The 20,728-nt window shown below is 47.8% G+C and overlaps 1 protein-coding gene and 1 long non-coding RNA gene across 6 annotated transcripts; one reads left to right on the forward strand and one right to left on the reverse strand.

The window, feature by feature from the left end:
* Window positions 1–356: 356 nt before the first annotated feature.
* LOC112588755 (uncharacterized) lies at window positions 357–13,505 on the reverse strand. Its single transcript, XR_003113022.1, has 3 exons — window positions 13,495–13,505; window positions 12,700–12,704; window positions 357–465 (listed from the first exon to the last, which is right to left on the reverse strand). It is a non-coding gene; the product is annotated as an uncharacterized LOC112588755 (long non-coding RNA).
* Window positions 4,319–19,953, forward strand: GstD1 (glutathione S-transferase D1). 5 transcript variants are annotated; one of them, XM_019844207.2, is made up of 10 exons: window positions 5,693–5,851; window positions 6,752–7,006; window positions 7,254–7,312; window positions 7,725–7,866; window positions 8,243–8,414; window positions 17,826–17,974; window positions 18,250–18,308; window positions 18,874–19,015; window positions 19,154–19,318; window positions 19,687–19,953. In XM_019844207.2, exons 2-10 carry the CDS (start codon window positions 6,866–6,868, stop codon window positions 19,831–19,833), a joined length of 1,176 nt encoding a protein of 391 aa, XP_019699766.2. In that variant the 5' UTR covers window positions 5,693–5,851; window positions 6,752–6,865; the 3' UTR covers window positions 19,834–19,953. The 5 variants fall into 5 exon arrangements, with proteins under 5 accessions (XP_025155339.1, XP_011149476.2, XP_019699766.2 ...); XM_025299554.1 differs by lacking the exons at window positions 5,693–5,851; window positions 17,826–17,974; window positions 18,250–18,308; ... (1 more) ...; window positions 19,154–19,318; window positions 19,687–19,953 and adding exons at window positions 4,319–4,384; window positions 8,497–9,248 and having other exon boundaries at window positions 8,243–8,410; XM_011151174.3 differs by lacking the exons at window positions 17,826–17,974; window positions 18,250–18,308; window positions 18,874–19,015; window positions 19,154–19,318; window positions 19,687–19,953 and adding an exon at window positions 8,497–9,248 and having other exon boundaries at window positions 5,638–5,851; window positions 8,243–8,410.
* The last annotated feature ends 775 nt before the right edge of the window (window positions 19,954–20,728 follow it).

The following is a 20,728-nucleotide window of genomic DNA, read 5'->3' on the forward strand; positions in this document are numbered from 1 at the left end:
TTTACAACTATTTATTGACTGCTAAAAAAAGGATAGTTTCTGTAGCATTTTACAAATATATTCAAGTGCTTTTTTTCAATGCAAACATCTTTATATTTGGAAATGACATCCAAAAATTGTTTTGTTAAAACTTGATAATGCAAATCATATTAGGTACAATGAATAAGATCCCGACAAGGACCTGATCAACTGAACCATATTATATGATACACTAGGTTGATACATTAAGATCCTAATGTGGACCCAATCATAATAACCTTATAAAGATCTTCCTTATTCATTTGTCGTTGGGACATTATAAGAACTGACTTACTTAGTGTTCCGAATTGGGAAATCAGATCTGCGGTTTCCCGTGCTCATTAAAATCTTCCAGAGGATTCTCGCGGAGAGAATTCTGGAAGCCGGTAACATCGAGTCACCGCTCGGGCAAATCGCCCATGTTTACAAGCGAATTATTTGCTCGATCTTGCCGTTTGGTCTTGTCTCGGCGTGTTACAATGTATCATTGTGTCCGTGACAATAACACTCTTGCCATTAGACGAAAAGTGCGAGAGTCAAATATCTCGTGACTCGTAACGGCAAAACAATGTTTCTATCGCCTAGATCTTCGTGTCAGCCAAACAAACATCTGTTCGAATCTGCCAATCGGTTCAAGCCGCATCAAATATATGAAATTATAAATATCACGGTCGATACCGTGGCGATAGATTTTCAGATTCAATTCTCGAGGATCCGTTCTGCTACCGCAGAGCCTCGAAAACGCGTCGCTCCGGCGCGTGATTTCTTTCCGCCGTCTCTTTATTGACTTGAGAATTCAGTATCCGTGCTCTGCAAACCGTGACCTTGCCGGGTCAATCTCCATTCAACACACAATTCAAACGACGGACCGTTGTACCGGGTCATCAACGAAATAAATCGTATCCGAAACGGGGAATCAAGCAATTCATTAACCAGAGAACCGATCGGTCCTCTCTCTCCTTTGGCTGACTCCTGTCGGCTCGATCCGCACTCGCTCTCGCGCCCAAGTTCTGGGTGATCCCAGCGTTCAAGGGTCGGTGCGACTATCACTCAACCCGCAACACACTTAGAATTACCTTTCATTCGCCCTATTGGATCCTTATCAGTGTTAGAATGAACCTGATCAAAATTTCTAGTCGGGAAGATTCGCTCTTCGCCCCTTTCACCGGGTCGGGTCTTTCCTCCAGGTCTTTCCTGCAGGAGCTTATTAGGTTTTACAATCTTTAAGTTACCTGAATGTGCAGCCTTGCGCCGGTAACGATAAACAAACTCTGTTGCCGTCTCGTTGCGCTCTCGCGTCGGCTGCGATTCCGACGCAGGGGGTCCGCGCGTTGCCTAACAACCGATTCCCCTGGTGGCGTAGCGAGAAAGAGGACGGAAACTAACACACGGGGCTAGCGGCAGTTCGTAACTCCTTGGAACTCGTTGCAACTGGTAACATCTTCGCTACTTCTCGAGTGACAACGGCGGAACGGGTTGGAAAGGTATAAAGCGACGTCGTTCCTACGTCGTGAGACACGCGCCACCCAACACACGTCCTCGCGTAGTCTGACGCTTTGATCTTTCGCCCCCTGCCGCTGCGACGTCGTCAGGCATTGAGGATGGGCCACCTTGGGGACGGGTGTTCTGCTTTCCTCTCCCCGGCTGAACGGCGGACCACGGCTCGAACGTTCTTTCGCCACTTTTGTCGCGGTGTCTTTGACTTCGTTGACCGAGGCGACAGGTCGGCTGGGTCGGAGGGAAGTCAAGATGGTGGCGCGCATCTGAGAGAAACGTCCTTCGCCGTCGTAAAATCGAATCCTCCGGACGCGACAACGAGCTCCAATCTACCCCCGCGCCGTTTCGGCCGCGCGCAGCCGTGTTGTCATTATCGCCGCGTTGTGTTTACCCTCCTTGCAACCCGCTGTGTACCGATATGTTGTTTCGCACAGAGTGATCCAATCGAGCGGTCTATCAATTTTCCGCCGAGTGTAAATCGCGAGTGTACACCGCCGCGCCGCGCCACGCCGCGCGTCCGAGGCCATTTTTTGTGCATCGAGAATTCGCCCCAGATAAATGAACCGTCGACGGACCGGAGTTATGCCAATTACCCGGACGTGTTCCTTCCGTTTATCCGGAAAAATCTCTCTCCGCTGCGGATTTAATCAGCTCGTGCGGTTTTGCAACGGCGCCGCTGCTGCGAGTATCAAGATTCCCGTATGATCGCGCGACTTTCTTATCGGTCCCGCTTCGGCAGTCCATTCCGGTCGCGGAGCGCGATAAAGCCCACGAGCTTTCATCTTTTCTTTTGGCTCCTCTCCTCAGCTATCGAGCCGGCTGAATGTAATAACGTCGACGTGTATCGACGGGCCTGCTGAGCAACCGGTGCAACAATGATTTTTGCTTTGTCTAAATGCATCTTCGGTGAATTTGCGAAACGCGATATTCACGTTCGCCCGATATTCATGCGCGCGCGGTTATTATCGGCGAACGCTTCGCCGTCAACTTTCACATTATTCGTTCATAAGAGAATAATTTAGATAAACGTATATATGTGCGCGCGCGCGGCATTCGATGCGTCAGTGTTACAGGCGCTTTAGCGTCATACGGCGATAATTATCGCGCGCGTGTTTCTCTGCCGTTCATTTAATATTTCAGGCTGCTGGCGTAAACAAAAGTGTATCGGATTTCCCGCTGCAGGCCGGTCATATTGACCGGACGCGGTACAAGCGCCCGCTCGGAACCGCATGTGCATTAATAATCCCAATAAAATATATAATCAATCGCCGACAATGGAGAGTCGGCGCGTAAATGCACAAATATCCGCGCCTTGAGAGGAAAAACAGCCGCGTTGTTCCCTCGGTCGTCCTTTCGATCGTCGACAAGTTACTTGACATTTTCAGGATTTCACGCAGCGTGCGTGCACAATTTCCTGAGACCTCGGCGACGCTCGCAGTTACGCAATGCGAGCTAGCAGCCGCACAGGGCGTGGAACGAACGTTCCGCAAGCTCGCGCCGAGCGGACACAATTTCCCGCGATCGGACGAAGGAAGTGAGAGAGAGAGAGAGAGAGAGAGAGAGAGAGACGAAGAAAGCCGAGCGAGTAAAAAGTTCGGCGGATAAATCTCGATTAAGGACGCGTGCTTTTTCCGGCCGGAGAGAACGCTCGTCGCGTCGTCACGTGATTTTGCGCGCGTTATATTCCCATTATTGGGGAGCATTACGAGGGTCGCGCGGCGCGGCACGATGCGACGCGACGCGATGCGACCAACCCCGGACGGGCCACGGTAAAATGAACGTAACGCCGATAGGGTTGATAGATCACGCATTTCCCTGACGCCGTCGATGAGCCGGTGAGCGAGCGAGCGGGCGGGCGGGCGAGCGGGCGAACGAACGAACGAACGAACGAACGAACGAGCGAGCGAGCGAGCGAGCGAGCGAGCGGACGCCGGCTATTTCATTTTCCATCTCAGTGGATTTGCCGAGGCTAATCGATAATCACACCACAGACACGCCCGACGCTCGCTGCGATAACAGCCAGCGAATGGAGAAGCAACTTCGCCCTTGGGAAGCTATTCCGGCAACGGTTATCGACAGTCGGCAGCCTCTACTCATCCTGCGCACTGGGCGTGATTCCTCGAGTAGATGTTTCATATTTCGTGCACGCTGCGCGCCGCTATCACTGAGGTCGCGAGAGAAATCGCGGTTTCGACGGAAAAGCCGAGAAGGACGTGTGCGAAAGGGGAGCGAAGGGCGAGCTCGCTCACGGGGGGGAAGTGTCCGCGGCATTTTTTTCGACTCACTTCCGCGAGACCTCGCCGTGGCTCAATCGATCCATCGACACGATTTCGTTCACTCGACTGATTCATTGGACTGTGCGGCGCTATTAGGCCCGATAATCGCGTCCGGCATCTACGGGAGACACATGCGCGAGCTGTACGCGAGTTTGTCGCGCGACGTTCTTACTACGTTTACGCGAGGAATGCTTTTTCTTGGCGCGCGCGCGCGCGCGCGAGTGCGACCATCCGCGTACCATCGACTGCGAAAGTCACCGAGCATACCGTCCGATGGTTACATTGCCGTTGCTGGGAATGCAGTTGATCGCGCGCCGTTCGTCTCACGCCTCATCGCACCTTTGCTTCTTTCGTGTCGGTCAATATAGTCCCGTGTCGGTCTGCAAATTGTTCCGGAACTAAACCGGAAGCAATTAGCAACGTCTGCGTATGCGCGCGTTATTGAATTGGCACGCGGAGGCGACGGCGGCGGCGGCGGCGGCGGCGAGTTATGAACGACGTCGTGACGCGATCGAATGTGCTTTGGACGGTCTCGACGCTGTGCAGCTTGGGCTGAAGATTCGAGGAACGATCGAGCCTCGAGCTCTCGAAAGGTGCTGATAATTTATCCGTTCGATGCATTCATCGTGGGCGAATGATTCAACGACTCGGATGACTCGAGCGTAGATGATATTCCTTAAAGTCTCTCTTCGTGCAGGTGTCGTTTCCTGTGAACTAGATTGCCCGACTCCTCGCGCTTCAAATTGTAACTGGACTTGTGTCTGATGAACTATGCTAATTATCTGTCGAATCGACGGGCATCCGCGCATTGTCTAGCGCGACGAACTCAGCCCTGTCGAGGGGACCGTCGTTGATCGCGAGCGTTCCCGCGACTAATTAAAGTTGACTCGTCTCGCATGCGTCGTGGTCGCGCCCCCCCCTCCCGCCTGAAAACGAGGTCAAAGACCGACAGCCCCTGACCGGCCAGGTGACAGCAATAACGAAAGAAATTTATTGAGACGGATGGGACGGCGCAAACAAAACCGTGGAAATTGCGGGAATACGTCGTTAACGGCTAGGGGCGTCGTAAAAGCGCCAGCCGTGCCGCGCGCCGAAATCACCACTTTTGCCCCGGAAAATTAAGGAAACTCCCCCCCTAACAGTCAACATAATTCCCGACGTAACGGCCGATCAACGTAACTATTCCCGTAGCGCGCAGACGCGGAAATCTTTACTGCAGACTGCTCGCGCAGATGCGCGACGTCCGGCGATTTATTTATTTACCTCGAGACGCGCGGAAACATCGGTCAATTTTGCGAGATGCAACAAAAATATATATGTGTAAAGTGCTCGATAATGCTAAGATAAAAGTAGCTGGAAAACGCTACCTCGAAGAGGTATTTAAATGTTTTTTCTCGCCGTTCCCTCCGAATATTATTTTTCAAATTGCTTCAAACGCGATGGCGCGCACGGTAAATATCATCTGTGGAAAAAGAACGAGTATATTTTGTCCAAGTCCGTCCGAGAATACACAGGAAACAAATAAACATACGACGATAAAAGGATATACGAATACGCGAGTATTTTGTAGCTCTTTGGAAGCTGATTTTGTCTTGCGGACGATTACTTCATCAGCCACGAGCAACGGCGAATATACCTCGGTATATATTTTGCCGTTCTACCTCCCCGGTGTGTGAGTGTTATGTCTGTGCGGCAAGTTCCATTTACCGGGCGTCCTTCCTGTTTTTATTAACCGATCGATCGACCTTACCGGGAACTTCGATCGTAACGGATAAAGTCAACGTCGGAGTTTCGCGGTTTTGTTTGGCGGTGCGATATCGCTATGGCAACTTTGTGAATCGCTTGCGCGCGCGCATTTTCCACACACTTCCGCGTCGTTTTTCCGCGAGGAATCGTCGGTCCCGCTGGAAGAAGAGAAGGCAACGGCTGATGTATTTCTTCGTCGCGGTGCCCGGTGCATTGACCGAACACGCGATAAGCCAATTAATTAGGCTGATGTGTAACGTTTGCGGGTATCATCGATTCGTATCAATCGGTCGAGTTTGAACAGGCTCGTCCAGGTAAGGGTCGCATCTAAAAGCCATTTAACGGCACGTTAATTAGCGAAATTACTGCATTAACGGTAATTAGAACGCGAGCGAGCGACCGCTTCGTTCCTCGCGCGAAGGGCGCGATTATTCGTTCCCGTTATTTGCATACCGCAAACATTCTCATCGCGCTATCAATGTTTAATGCGATATCTTCTAATTATAGCAGAAGAACCGAGCAATGTTAACGAATTTGCTCCACCTCGTCGGAAAACTCCATTTTCTGCAATTTGCTCGCGAATAACGTCATACTTACATTTACTTGTTCTCGTCCTGTCAACGTCTCGATATTGATATACATATTTGTCTGTATTTGTCACATACTGTGTCGTTTGCACACGCACACACACACACGCACACACACACACATACATGCTCTCTCACACACGCGTACGATGTTTGGAATTTGAAATAACAGGATAACACTCTTTTTCCTTTTCCCGTCTTTTCTTTTCAATCGTTTTATTAACCGCAATCGTTTCAGGATCTACTTGTGTATTTATATTCCAGCGATCGAGTTTACGTCTCGACAAACAAAACTGAAAATCCATCGCGGATCCAAAAAGCTCGGCTATTCCAATCTCGCGGATTTCGAGCGAGCGGGAGAACGGCTCTTAGAGAGATTGACGTTTCATTTATTTAAAGAATATACAGTCGCGCGCGCGAACGCAATCGGGAGAAACGAGTTCTCCCCGTAAAGGATAGTTGGTCCTAACGCATCCGGGTCGACGTATCCCTAGGCAGGTCGACAGTAAACAGACGGGAAGAAATCTGTATGCGGTAGCTGTTCGCGTGGATGCAGGTCGAGGGTCTCCGGATTTGAAAGTTTGTCTTTAGCTCTCGAGCTGCAGTATAAAAATCTCGTTTGTACAGCATACAGGATCCGGCGGGCGCGGGCGACTCGCGGCGAGAAGAAGACCGGAAGGTCTGCGGGCGCCGAGGAAATAACAACAAGAAGCACCGCCAGGGACGGAGACGAGCAACGAGATGCCGATTGATTGTTATTACTTACCGCCAAGCCCACCCTGTCGCAGCGTCATGTTACTCGCGAAAGCTCTGGGCGTTCGTTTCAACTTCAAGATGCTGAACGTCATGAAGGGGGAACACATGAGCTCGAAATTCTTGCAGGTTACTCTCTCGCGATTTACTCGCACCTCGCGCTTTTACGCTGCCGCGCACTCCAATTCATTAACTTTTCATACGTGCGAATAAATGCGAGCGTGTAATGCATTATGTAGAAAAAGCGTAATTATATGTAGGTTTCGGTAGGAAGCGACTCGTGTGTTCAAAGCGCTCGTAAGCTTCGTTGATTTTGCGGATTCCGCTAATGTACTTACCGAAATGCGCATAATTTTATCGCGGTCGTGCTTTTTAGATAAACCCGCAACATATGATACCGACTATCGACGACAATGGATTTATTCTGTGCGAGAGGTATGTAAAATTTAAATTTCTAGTTAAACGAATAACCGGGTCGAAAAGACACGCGGTGAAATTATTCTCGATACTTTAAATATCCGCGATATTTATTCTGTTAGATTTTCTTTCTCTTTTACCCTCTTTATTTTCCAATTTTCCATTTTACAATTTAACTTGATCTATTTATATCTTTCCTTTATTCTTATTTTTATATTGTATTAATTTTATATACTCGAACGAAGATCTTCAATTATTCATAAAACCCTGTAAAACCAACGAGATTAAACGGGATTTACTGAATCACCCGTTTATCCCAGCGTGTACTTGTCCGAGTTTACGTTTTAATAAAAATTTATTCAAACGGGCATCTAATTCTCTGTGTATGCAATTAGATGAATTTTATACGTTCCATTGCGCGCTATTACAGTCGCCCGATCATGGCATACTTGGTCAGTAAATACGCCAGAAACGATTCTCTTTATCCGAGAGATCCGAAGCAGAGGGCAGTGGTCGATCAAATGATGTACTTTGATGCTGGCAGTCTCTACTCCAATATAGTAAAGTGTTACGTACGTGTCGATTTTCATCCACAACATTGCCTCAACGCGATTATTTTCACGGCAAATTATTATCGCAATGTGTCCCGTGGTCAGATATCGGATATCGTCATGACCGCAGATTTTGCGGCTAATCTCTCTCTCTCTTTCTCTCTCTCTCTCTCTCTCTCTCTCTCTCTCTCTCTCTCTCATTTCATGTATTATATAGTATTTTTGAAACAATCCGTAACGCTGTACTTACAACACAAGTTACTCAGTCCATATGCATAATAGATTTGGTTTGGCGTACGTCGCAATTATCATTTCAGCGGAATATCAGCAAGAATTATTCAAAGGTGATATTTATAGAACTCAGGCAACAGTAACTAACAGAAGTTTTCGCGCGCAGGTACCCGTAGCCCGAGGTCTGTCTCATTCCGTTAACGAGGCAGATCTGGAACGAGTGGAGAAATCGTTCGAGGTGCTCAACTCTTTCCTCGACGGCAAGCAGTTTGCGGCGGGCGACGATCTGACCATTGCTGATTTCACCATCAGCACGTCTATCTGCTTGGTGCAGGTGAGTACGCTCGCGATTGACGAGATTCGTACGGCGAGATTCGTACGGCGGTCATGAGCACGATTCCAACGATTTCTCCGTTGCAGTGTTTCGACTTCGACATTAGCCGTTACGATAACGTCGCCGCGTATTACGATCGCTGCAAGGAAAGTCTGGAGAAATTCGGCTTCGAGGAGGTACACGCCATCGGTGTTAAAACGTTTACCGAGATGTACCACGCGAACCTGCAAGAATCCAGTTAACGCGGATACGACTATGGATATTTGTGCGCGCCTAAAGAGTGAAGCAGAGAGAGAGAGAGAGAGAGAGAGAGAGAGAGAGGTGGGAGGGAAAGATAAAGAGCGACGAAGGGGGAGAGAAAGATCGATAGTACCTCATTTACCTGAGATCGAGATTAGACATGGAAACCCATCGTTACCTTATAGAATTTAAAATTCGCTTCTTACCTTCGTGAGATTTTCAGTCTCGAGTTTTTCACGACTTTATTGCCGCGCAGATCTAGCGACGAACATCTCGGAAGAAAATCGCTGCTATATATTGCGTACACGCAGCTCAGCGGCATCTTCTTGTATTTACTTCCATTGCAATTAACAATGTTTGAAACGGGAAATCAATGTTGAACGACCCTGTACGAGGAGCGTGCTGCGTTGTAATATCGCCCAAGTAATTATACTCTGCTTCTTCTGCTTCTGCCGTATCAAGAGATACATGTGGTACATCGATCAATTGACACGTTTGGAGAGAAAAAGAGGAACATGGACACGCGATGGATCTAATCGGAATCTAAGCGCGTTGCCAGGACGTATCCGAGTGAAAAAATAAACGCAATGACTGCTGATTTGCATTTCTCCTTCATTACATCCTCCCCACTCCTCGGCCATCAGTTTCCTAAATACAGGCGTTTCTGCAGCTGGCGATCCGCGATGAAATTTATCAAGCTAACAGGAATCGATATTCGTCCGCCGGACGAAGCTGAAAAGATATAACGACGGCGATGACGAGTCGCGAGGAAATGTGTAAAGTCGACGGCGCCGCACACGCGCGCGCGCCTCGCCTTGTCATCATTACACTTCGTTCTCTTAATTACGGCATAACGTAGAGCCCAGTAGCATGTACACTGGAGTGTTCAGTGGAGTCTAACGCAGCGCGTACACATCGTGTTACCCGAGCGTGCATTAGGGAGGCTGATAACGATCGTCGAGACGAACGAGAGAGAGAGAGAGAGAGAGAGAGAGAGAGAGAGAGAGAGAGAGAGAGAGCCCGAGGTGTCAGACCGCGTTGTTATCCGCCGATCTTATCACTCCGTTCATATTTTTCGTTCGGCCATATGGCACGCCTCCGCGCCGCTGCGCGTGTCTTCGTGAACGGCTGAACATTTTCGCTAACGTAATTGCAACGCGACGGCGATGATAAAGGCGACGCTGTTATTATACGCGAAACAATACGAAAGCCCGCGCGCGTTATACAGCGAGCGCGCGCGCTCTTTTATCCGCATCGACATCGCTTATACCCTGATATGGCTACGTGCGTGTATTGTATTGGTCGTACAGCAACATGCGCAGGCGGTTACGTAAGAACCGGCGATTCCCGGCTGCGTTCATGATGACGAAGGAGAAACGCGTTCCACGTAGACGCGGAATCCGGTTTATTCGTGGGCAGCAAAAATCTTGCGCGCTGCATTCGTTAGCTCGTGTTAGACACGTCGATGGGATCTTGTGTGTGTCTCTCTCTCTCTCTCTCTCTCTCTCTCTCTCTCTCTCTCTCTCTCTCTCTCTCTCTCTCTCTCTCTCTTCGCGCAATCGAGGCGATTTTCCGTTCGATAATGAACGCGGAGATCGAGGATTATCCCGCGAACGATGGATGAATTTCTGTTCGAGATTGACTTCTTGTTTGTACACGAAAATCTGTTGCTCGAGTGGAAAGCTTCCCTCGATTCAGCTTTCGCGTTAAAAGGTTGTACTCGGCTCGTCTTCTCTTCGATCTGCAAGCAAATTCTCGCGCGCACATAAATGTGCGCTTATTACCGCGTGAGATAAAAAGCAGCGTAGCCACGTCAAGCGGCGCGGCAAAGGTATCATTATCGCAGCGGTCTCTTGCGGCGGCATAGTTGTGTGTTATCCCGATGCAGTTTCTGACACACAAGTTGTGCCACTGCCGCCACTACCACCACCCCGGCATATACGATCTGTTATCAGACTTGTACGTTTGCATCAGCATAAACTTAGATCCGTAAACTAATCGTTGCCGACGTATCTCTGGCTCTTCTCGCTTTATGATTTACATACTCTCCGTACGATCACTCATCATTCATCAGTCGCGAGATATGTTTGACACCCGAGAGAATTTCAATTCTCAAAGCTCCGCGAGAGCGATCCGAGTAGACTTATTAAAGCTTGTTGCGATCGCCGATCGCCGAGTAGCCCATGACGAATTTCAGTGTGCACTCTTGAACTCGCTGGAGCGGTGAGACAGGTCGAACTTACCCACGTCGGAGTCGCGGACGAGCCCTCGCGAACTTGAAACTCGCTGATACTCCAAACCTCCAACGACGGCCTCAGTTTCATATAATATCGCGCCATTAACGCGCTTCGCTATTATCCGCGAGCGTGTTGCGCGCGGGAACGGTCCCGCGAGGGATTATTCACGAAATGCGAAAAACGTCTCTGTTATTTCGACGTCGATCGCAGTCACAAATGTGACAAACGTGTATAACGCGATCGATCGAGCCGGCTCGTAAACTCTATGAAACTGTGGCCCACTTTTATCCGGAGCTATGCAAGGGACTAACGCCGGGCTCCCACGCGACGCGCACAATAACGCACACACAACACTATGTATGTTACAATACGATGTCGAATTAGCGCGTGCTCCGAATTCGAGGGATTCGTTCTGATCAAAGCCGGACGGGCGGTTTTAATCGCTCGCGGTTGACCGTCCGGTGCAACTTCCTCGGAGAACGCGACGGGCATTATCGCGTAAGTAGTTCTATCGAGTTATTAGCCAGTTGCCAGCAGCTCGGCCAATGCGTTAAACTTTTAACGCAATTATACTTGGAAATTTCCTACAAAGCGAATTAATTCGCCGCGAAACTAAGTAACATAAAGCGGTTAAGTTGATAACGTCGATGGATTATCGCATAAGCGGTTAGATCGAGCTCGCTCATCGGAGCCTTTTTAGACGTTTTCTTGACGTCAAAATTGATTCCCCGCCGGTACGTTCGCGTAAATAAAGCCAAAGTTAGCCGGGATTTAACTCACTTTTTGCGAAAAAGAAACATTTTTCGCGCGTGCACGTCGTTGTGAGTCGAGTTGTGAGTCCGCCGGAAGTGTCGCGTTTTTGCGACTTTAGAGCAGGGAGGGAAGGAAACATTCACGGAAATATTAATTAAAGCCGAGTCTTCGTGTCGTAATGGAACGCTGTCAATTCGATGACGCATTGTCACGAAGAGAGTTGTGGTAAGTCTAAACGCGACGTTAGTGCGCAGTTTCCCAATAGAACATGAAGTTGCAACGTTGTGCAATCGGAAAAGCAAAGTTGAAGCACTTATACAGGCTGCTTCAAACAGAACAGAACAGACTGGCTGCACGTAGTTATATTCTTCTTATCAAGAGAAACATAAAAGTTTTAGTAATTAAGTTCTAATAAGTAACTAAGCATCTCAGATATTATATCTGTAACAACTTTTCCGTTGGTCTTCATGAAAAAAATATAATTACATACAGCCTTTTGAAATACCTTGTATATATCCAATTACGTAGATGGTGTCCCTCATATTGAAGTATATCACAATATGAAATATATCGCAAAGAGCAAATCGCAAAATACATTTTTCAATGTGTGATCTTGCTATAATATTTCTATTTTATTTTTGCACCAAGTGACAAAATGGATTTCAAATTAATTGCAGCTTAAGAATTAAATACATGGCTCGTCAACGATATTAAAGATTTTTTTATATTATTATATTTATATTGTTTTTATATTTATACTTTCCTTGACATTTATTTTTATATTCGCTTATATTTTTCAACTTCTATTTCTACCTTTATATTTACACATCCATCTCTATGTTTACTTTCATCTATTATTACTCTTACTTTTATTATTCTTTATCAAAGAAATTCTAAAAAAATTTCCGTCAAGGCGAACCATACTTCATCTTTCGATGAAGTTCCATCGTTAAAACTGAAAACATTCTCGTAGTTTCTTTCTCTCAACAGCGTCATCGATACTACTCAAATTGAAAAGTACTTATCTTCGCGTTACCAACGATCATTTCCGAACGCTACCTTTGCTACATTCAATCCGATGAATGCAATTGATGTACATTAAAGCGGTATATTCGCATCGGGAAGCACGTTCTGAAACCTTGAGCTTCAAGGCCTCATAAAGGCTCCCGCGCTTTCACTTGTATCGTTAAGCGGCTGCCTCTCAATTGCTTTTGCGGAAGGTAGTGCTCAGTAAAGACGGCCAGAGCTGCGGAACTTATGTAACTTTTGCAGAAAAAAATGTAATAGATACCTGTGAAAATCTATGCTGTTTCATCAACTTGCTGGTAATTAAACAGATAGCACTGATTATTTAACGCTTTAATAATTAAGTTCGCGACTAATGAGAAATCCATAGTAATGTAGAAATATACATTAAGTTACGCAAAACTGATCACGAGCTTATATTGTTAAGAGTGTTGTTGCGCTTATTCGAAGCATCGATAGTAAGCGTTTCGAGTCCAGTGGAATGGCAGGGTCATGATAAACGATTAATTACGAGATATGGGGTTAACCCATAACAATTCTCGTTGCGCTCGCAACGAGAATTTGAACGCTGTATGTCTCAAGAGCACATCATCATCGCTCGAATTATCTCATGTTCAGTAAAATTTTAGCACCGACCAGATTCGTAATTCGTCGCTCATTACTGCTTTAATGCCGTGTCATTGGCGTAAGCGTGACGAAACAAATGTCATTTTTTCTCTATTCTTCCGCCGTCGATAGAATCTTGTGTTGAATCATTTCCCCAGCAGCGGCTATGATAAACCCGCAGGCTGTTACTTTTCGACGTGCAAAGTGAAGCGTGATCGGCACTTTTGCCGTTGTGACGAATTACATCGGCTCACCGGCTGCAGACTGATTAACAATCAGCCGGATATATATTATCGGGGCTAGATACATATTATTGATAAATTGAACTTTGCGCAACTGTGTTTAAGCGAAATTTTATGAACGAGTTTTATCGGAAAGGGGCAAGGTCGAGTCGCTGGCGCTCTATCTTCCCCGACTATGAATAGACATATATGAGACGTACATAAGACTTACAAATATGGACGTGCCACTAAAACACTGCAGTGCTTAAAGTGCTGCACTGTGACAGATAATGATAACTAAACTGTACTGGAAAAAATCGAATACTAAAAATAGATACAGTGAATGAAAGCGTCTCGAATAATCGAAGCAAAAGCGAAAAATGCTGCGATTCAGAAAGAAATTCCTAGAGATTAACCTAATCTGACGAAAGAAAGAATCGGAATGAAAATCAAGCGAAATTTTTAAATAATAGTACAAAGCATCCAAGTGTCGAGATTGTGCGAATTTTCGTGCTTGGCCGGCTCGAAATTTTCCATTCTCTCACCGTTGATAATTCGGAACGAGGAATTGCTCCAGAGCGGCTCCAGAAAGTTGTCGACTCGCATGGAGCACGATGTGCACCGGTCGACGACAGACGAGCGAGTTTTTAATAATGTATGCGGCTCGTGGCGTAACACGTTATCGTTGTTATTCAAATAAAACGGATGTAGCGAATCGAAAAAGTCAGCCGGCGTGAAGCGCCCGATCAAGGCGACGCTCGCGCCGGTAGTCAGGATTGAGAACCTTCGGCGCATAATCGATCTCGCTCTCGCGTGCGTAGAATAGTGAGGCTGCACTGTTCACGCAGGGTTTATAAATAGCTTGAACAAGCACGTTGCTTAGACAGTCTGCCATAATCCCTCTGAGCGTCTCCAGAGATTCACAGGTACGGTCTGCCGCGGCTACTCTTTCTCTCTCTCTCTCTCTCTCTCTCTCTCTCTCTCTCTCTCTCTCTCTCTCTCTCTCTCTCTCTCTGTCTCTTTTTCTCCTCTCACGCCCTTCTTTCGTCTGCTCTTTTTCCCTGTTCCCTTCAAGTGACACGAGTAATCCGGCTCGAGTGACACAAGAGACCGCCTCTACGATCGCGAATTTGTGACTCACGACGCGCGAACTCGATCTCACGAGGGATCCGCCGAGCAATCTCGTATCGCTCGACACGTCGCTTCTCGTTTATGAACGCGGAAGTTTGCATAATCAATTTCCGCGTGCGCGAAGTGCGAAGACAAATGTGTGAAGTTACAGTGCTCTCTCCGTGCCGCTGCTCGCGACAAATTCGTCTCGGCCATACGGTATTCCACGAGTTCCCGTCGAACGTTCGAGCCGCCCACGCTGACGTCTCGAAAATGCTGATGACTCGTACGCGTTCTATCTTCTTTGCCGAGTGGCCCCTTTTCGCACCGTTCTCTTTCTCTCGTATTTGTTCTCTCTCGTCTTTCGTTTGGGGTCACCGCCAAGCGGTATTCAATGAACTCTCATCTACATTTTCTCGGATGGATCTTACGTAACACACACTTACACGGCCATGCGTAGCTCATAGATCGGTAACTTTTATCATAGATAAGGAAATCGAGATACGAGATATTATATCTCGGAGAAGCGCGACGCAGTTCGATAGCGATAATGATATTTCCAAATGGATTCTGCGATTGATCAGAGCACTCGTGAGAGGCAAGCGCGAAGCGTATTCGACTTTTCTCCTTTAACAGTGAAAACGCTCGAACGACATGAACGTGCGCGATTTCGCCATCGCCATCGCGATTGTGTGTTGCTGCATCGTGTTATTAATATGGAGAAGAGAAATATTTGGCGACATCACGCAGCCAATCTCCACGTTAAACAGTAAATCAACAGTACCTGAGACATTCCCGCGCGACTGCGCGGTGACACGTTCATCCGGGAGTCGTGCGGCAAATTGGATCTCGCGTGGCGCGACGACGCGACATTTTCCAAATTCGCCGCTTCGCGCTTTTGCACGACCCGGTAGCCGCGCTCGAAGACCGCACGCTGTCTGCCTGAGAAGTTACGCCATCACTGCTGCGATTAAGGCCATCACATACACACACACACACACACACACACACACAAATGAACTTAAGCAGTAAGACGTAAAGCAGCAAAATACTGACCAATCACAATCAATTATTCTCGTAAATTTTAAAATGTCGTCCTTAAGTTTCGATTGTAATTGGTCGATTTGTGCTTACTGCTTACGTCTTACTGCTTAAAGCGGGAAGCACACACTCTAAAGGTCATTCTACAATACGTGTCGTAAGTTGTAAGCCGTAAGAATTGGCGAATCACAGTCGCGATTATCAATATCATTCTACAATGGCTGCGAGAATAAAGTTGTAAGCGTAAGCAGCAAGAAACGAATCGACCAGAGTCGATTATACTTATAATAATCGACGGTGGTTGGTTCATTTCTTACTTACTACGCTTACGCTTACAACCTTATCCTTGCAGCCATTGTAGAATGACCTTTACAGCTATTGTAGACGAGCCTTTATATATGCAAAAATAATCGGCTATAATTGGTCAGTTCTTACGGCTTACAACTTACGACACGTATTGTAGAATGACCTTAACAACGCATAAGGAAATGGACCAATCAGAGTCTTTCGTTTCAAGCGTGGCATTAGAAATGAGGATTCTGATTGGTTTATTTCTTTATGCGTTGTGCATTATGCCTTTATGTAAGAGCGTGTGCTTCCCGCTTAGATTCGTTTGTGTGTGATGGCCTTTACCGGTGTCTCGTTAAGCGGCACGGCAAGGCAAGGCACGTGTTAGCACGGCCGGCAGCAGAAGGACATCGCGCGCGCACGCGCGCGCGAAGCGATCGCGCCGAGCAACCTTCTCGCGGGATTAATCCCGCCAATTTCACGCCGCGACCGCGACTCGTCGGCAATCGCTCGGGCGCCAACAGCTGCGTCTCTGCGGACCAATTGAACGAACGCTTGTCGTTCGCCCGGAAAAGCACAGCTTTCATATTTCTCTCCTGCTAATCGCTCCGATCCGATCTGCAACGGACGCGCTCCGAGTGTCGCGATAAAAGTCTTCGACTCCGTCGAGGCGGACGCGGATGGCTGCTTCGAGATGCTACGAATTCGCAATATTGCTCGGCGAGTAAAGCGATAATTGGCAAACTTCCGCTATTACGAATGTCGTTGTATCGTTGTATTGTATGTATATCGCGCGACGGAGTGCGTATTTGGCTGTCACGCGTCTCATTATGATATCGCCAACAGTTATCTAAAGTAAACGCTACGTCTGGCGTCTAACATCGGCAGGCTGACGTTCGCGAGCTTGTCGCGCGAAAGATATCGCGATTCGCTCGTCCGAATAGTGCTTTATTAATTCCAAGCTTCTTTATCGCGGCGCGGGCGGATGCGCCTCTTCGCACAATCAATGTTTCTGCAATCAACATTTCATCGGACTGCGGACATCTGCCTGCCGACGTCAATCCGCGCGGCACTTCAGCTAATCGTTCAGATAACGGAGATAGCGGAGTACTTGGAGAGCACTTGGAGATGGATTTTACATTTTCTTTTGTTTCGTTAACGTGTTCAAAGTACCTAACCTATATTTTTTTCTTATTGTTTGGACTTCTACCTTTCATTTAGTACAAAAATTATATCGATTAGTTCTTTAGTTTTGTTTTTATCCCAATTTAAAAATGGAAGAGCAAGACGTGTACTTGAGACATATTTTATTGTATTATTTCCGAAAAGGCAAGGACGCATCGCAAGCACACAAGAAGTTATGTGCCGTATATGGGAATGAAGGCTTGAAAGAAAGGCAGAAAAGAAAGAAAGGTCAAAATTGGTTTGCCAGATTTCGTTCTGGTGATACTTCATTGAAAAATGCTCAACGATCTGGCCGTCCAGTTGAAGTCGATGAGACCCATATCAAGGCCATTATCGATTCAGATCGTCATAGCACAACACGTGATATTGCAAAGAAGCTCAATGTATCGCATACATGCATTGAAAAAAATTTAAAAAAGCAAATTTAAAATTTTGAATTTTCATTCTTATTTAAAATCCGCTATCACTTAGTTGCCAACCCAATATCTTGCTGGTTTGCTCTATCGGCTTGTCGCCTGTCAAGATAGGAAACGCTTACTTGCATACGCGATAATAGATACCGGTCTTTTGTGCGCCTCAAAAACTTGTGTAAGCGTATCGTTGAATACATTTCCACGTCGCTCGCCTCCGGCAGAAAGAGGAGAGAGCCCGACCGTTTAGTCCGCGCAATCGATCACCGGCCGCTTCGTTAATCGCACCTTTTCGCAGATCGCAAGATGCCCATCGATCTTTACCAAATTCCCGGCAGCGCCCCGTGCCGCGCCGTGCGTCTGGCAGCGGCCGCCATCGGAGTGGATCTGAACCTGAAACTGACCGATCTCATGGCCGGCGACCACATGAAACCGGAATTCCTCAAGGTAACTCGCGACGACCGAATTCCGAATTCCGACGTCGGGAACGATATACTTCCCGGCGCATCAGCAGACGCGCGTAATAACGCGTTGAGGCCACGTACGTAGGGCCGAGAGGGCGCGGGAGGGAGGGGAACGTTGGCCGCGACACGTTGTCCCAGGCGGAAATATTCGCGTGGAATTTCGCGTTTAGCGGGAAGTCGCGCACCTCACCCGCCTTTTCCGGGTGGCCGCGCGACTTGAGGCGATATCATCATGTTCTTATCTGTTTGAATCCGCAGATGAACCCGCAGCACACGATTCCTACGATGGACGACAATGGCTTTTACTTGTGGGAAAGGTACGAAGGGAGAGATCTTATCTTGTGACGCGTCAACGCGATCGCGCTAATGTTTAAAGCGTCGATCCCGATTGATAGGAATACAGATACCGTGCGTTCCGCTCCGTGCGGTTTATCCGTGCGGTTATCGACCCATCGCTCCATTTTTTCGCGCGCCGCGCTCTCGCCGGACGAGAATCGTACTTTACACTCTCCGCTGATATCAGCTTGTATCGCACGATCGCAGCCAAATTTACACACGCGAAATTACTTCTCCAGGCTCGCTACTGTTTTTCGTTACGTTCGATCTTAGAAACGATCAATCTCGCGGTAGAGATAAATAAAAATATCCGAGATGGGTCAGGCGAGTTACGAGCGCGTGACATTCGCTGAGAAAAAAGTCGATTCCCCCGTCGACTGGTAATGTCGACGAAGGTCGCAAAGCAGGAATAGCACGACGGAGTTCTGTCGGAGTATTGCCGCGAGATCAACGGCGGATGAAATATTCAACGCCGCTCGTACGGTTTAGCGTAAATATCACGATTACACGTTACACTCGTTGCTTCAATCCACGCGCACTTCGCAGCCGAGCGATCATGACTTACCTGGCCAACAAATACGCCAAGGACGACTCGCTGTATCCGAAGGATCCTAAGAAACGGGCCGTGGTCGATCAGAGGTTATACTTTGACTTGGGAACTCTGTACCAGTCATTCGCCGACTATTACGTGAGTAGCTCTCTTACGTGAGCTCCCCTTCGCGCTGTTTAAGCTCACTTGAATAAATGATAAATCACGTGCAATAGAAGCTGACTCATAAAGATGGCAGCTGTGCGTGCGTGAGAAATAATAACGTGTCATTTGCAGTATCCGTACATCTTCACCGGGGTCAAGCAGGATCAAGCCAAGTACGAGAAGATCAACAACGCGCTGTCTTTCTTGGACAAGATAGTGGAGAATGAAAAGTACGCGGCCGGGAAGACTCTCACCCTCGCCGACCTCACCTTGGCCGTGACCGTTTCCAATATAAATGTGAGTAACCGATCCCCCGCGTGTCATCGACTCATCGACGAGGCGACGAGTCTGCGCGGATGGAGTCGCGAGGGGAAAATCGCGGTGGTTTTCGGCGAAGAAGTTGCCTCGTTCCCCACTTGGGCGTCAAATATTTGTATTATCGTATCTACAAATTGGTCGCGAGCTCTCGGGCTGCTCGAATTTATAACTTTTCCGTCGGTGTGCGTAACGTGGCATGATTGCGTGTTTACACGCGGCAAAAACGCTAGTTTTAAACTTCAGCTCGCCGGGAACCCACAGTTTCACCATGGAATCGCCGTTACCACTGTAAGGGAAACATTAGAGAGAACCCGGCGATTCATTGACGAAAATGTTTCTTTGCGCAGCTCATGGAGCATGATATGAGCAAGTATGGCAGCGTCTTGAAGTGGCTCGCTAGAATCGAAGCCGAGGCTCCCAAGTACAAGGAGATCCAGGGCGAGGGCTTGAAGAGTTTCAAAGAATTCGTCGACCACATGAGGAAGAAGCAGTGATCTTTAGGCACGGGTTTTACGCTCAACGCATCGGTGCTGTTTTTATATTGTACTGTTCAGTATTTTTATGCCTATAGAAATTGTAATTTTGCACAAATACACTGTATCTGTTAAACGCAAGGGCTGAAGGGGGTGTTGCTGATTCCAAGGTGTAGACTCGAAAGAAGAAAAAGAGACTCGACTGCGGCGAGTCGGGGGAACTGATTGAGAGGGAATGGAGTTCGATGCAACGAGAGATGCAGTTGCTAGCGACGGGGGATGCGCGGTTGTGCGTCTTATGACGTAAAATCTGCCGCAAAATGCGCAGGATTATAAGATTAACATTTTACGCTCCGCGTCGGTAATCGTTCCCCGTTCTCGTTACATAGTTGAGGAAACTTATGATTAAAATATCACTGGGAAATATATATCTTCCGCGAGCTTCTCACGGCGGATGAAGCCGGGAATTCTCACCTCCGTTGGTCACTTAACAACGGGGAAACTTTTAGCATAGTTTCCGCGGGCCTTCGTCCGCCTTCGTCGTCGGATACGAGAATCTTGACCTGACCTCGCGGCATCGCTTTGTCACGAACAAAAAGTTTCCGCGGCTAGTGACCGGACCAAAATCCTCTCTCCTCTCGTCTCCTCTCCTCTCCTCTCTCACCTGCCTGCCTGCCCGCCCGCCCGTCTCGTCTGCCACTTGAGATCCTGTTAACAGGTAGATTTTCGTCTTATCGATCGGCTGCGAAGTTACGTGCACGACGAGGTCCCACGAGCGACGCAAAGCCGGTTAATAATTAATACAATTATCCTGACAAAGGTTGAGCGTCTTTGTCGATGCTGATTTATCCATCTGGAGTAATCTACGGCCTGTATGCGGGACGCTCCCGAATTTTGTGGAAAATCAAATTGTCGC

This window comes from Harpegnathos saltator, unplaced genomic scaffold (genome assembly GCF_003227715.2).
Source record: "Harpegnathos saltator strain DR-91 unplaced genomic scaffold, Hsal_v8.6 scaffold283, whole genome shotgun sequence".
Lineage (NCBI taxonomy): Eukaryota > Metazoa > Arthropoda > Insecta > Hymenoptera > Formicidae > Harpegnathos > Harpegnathos saltator.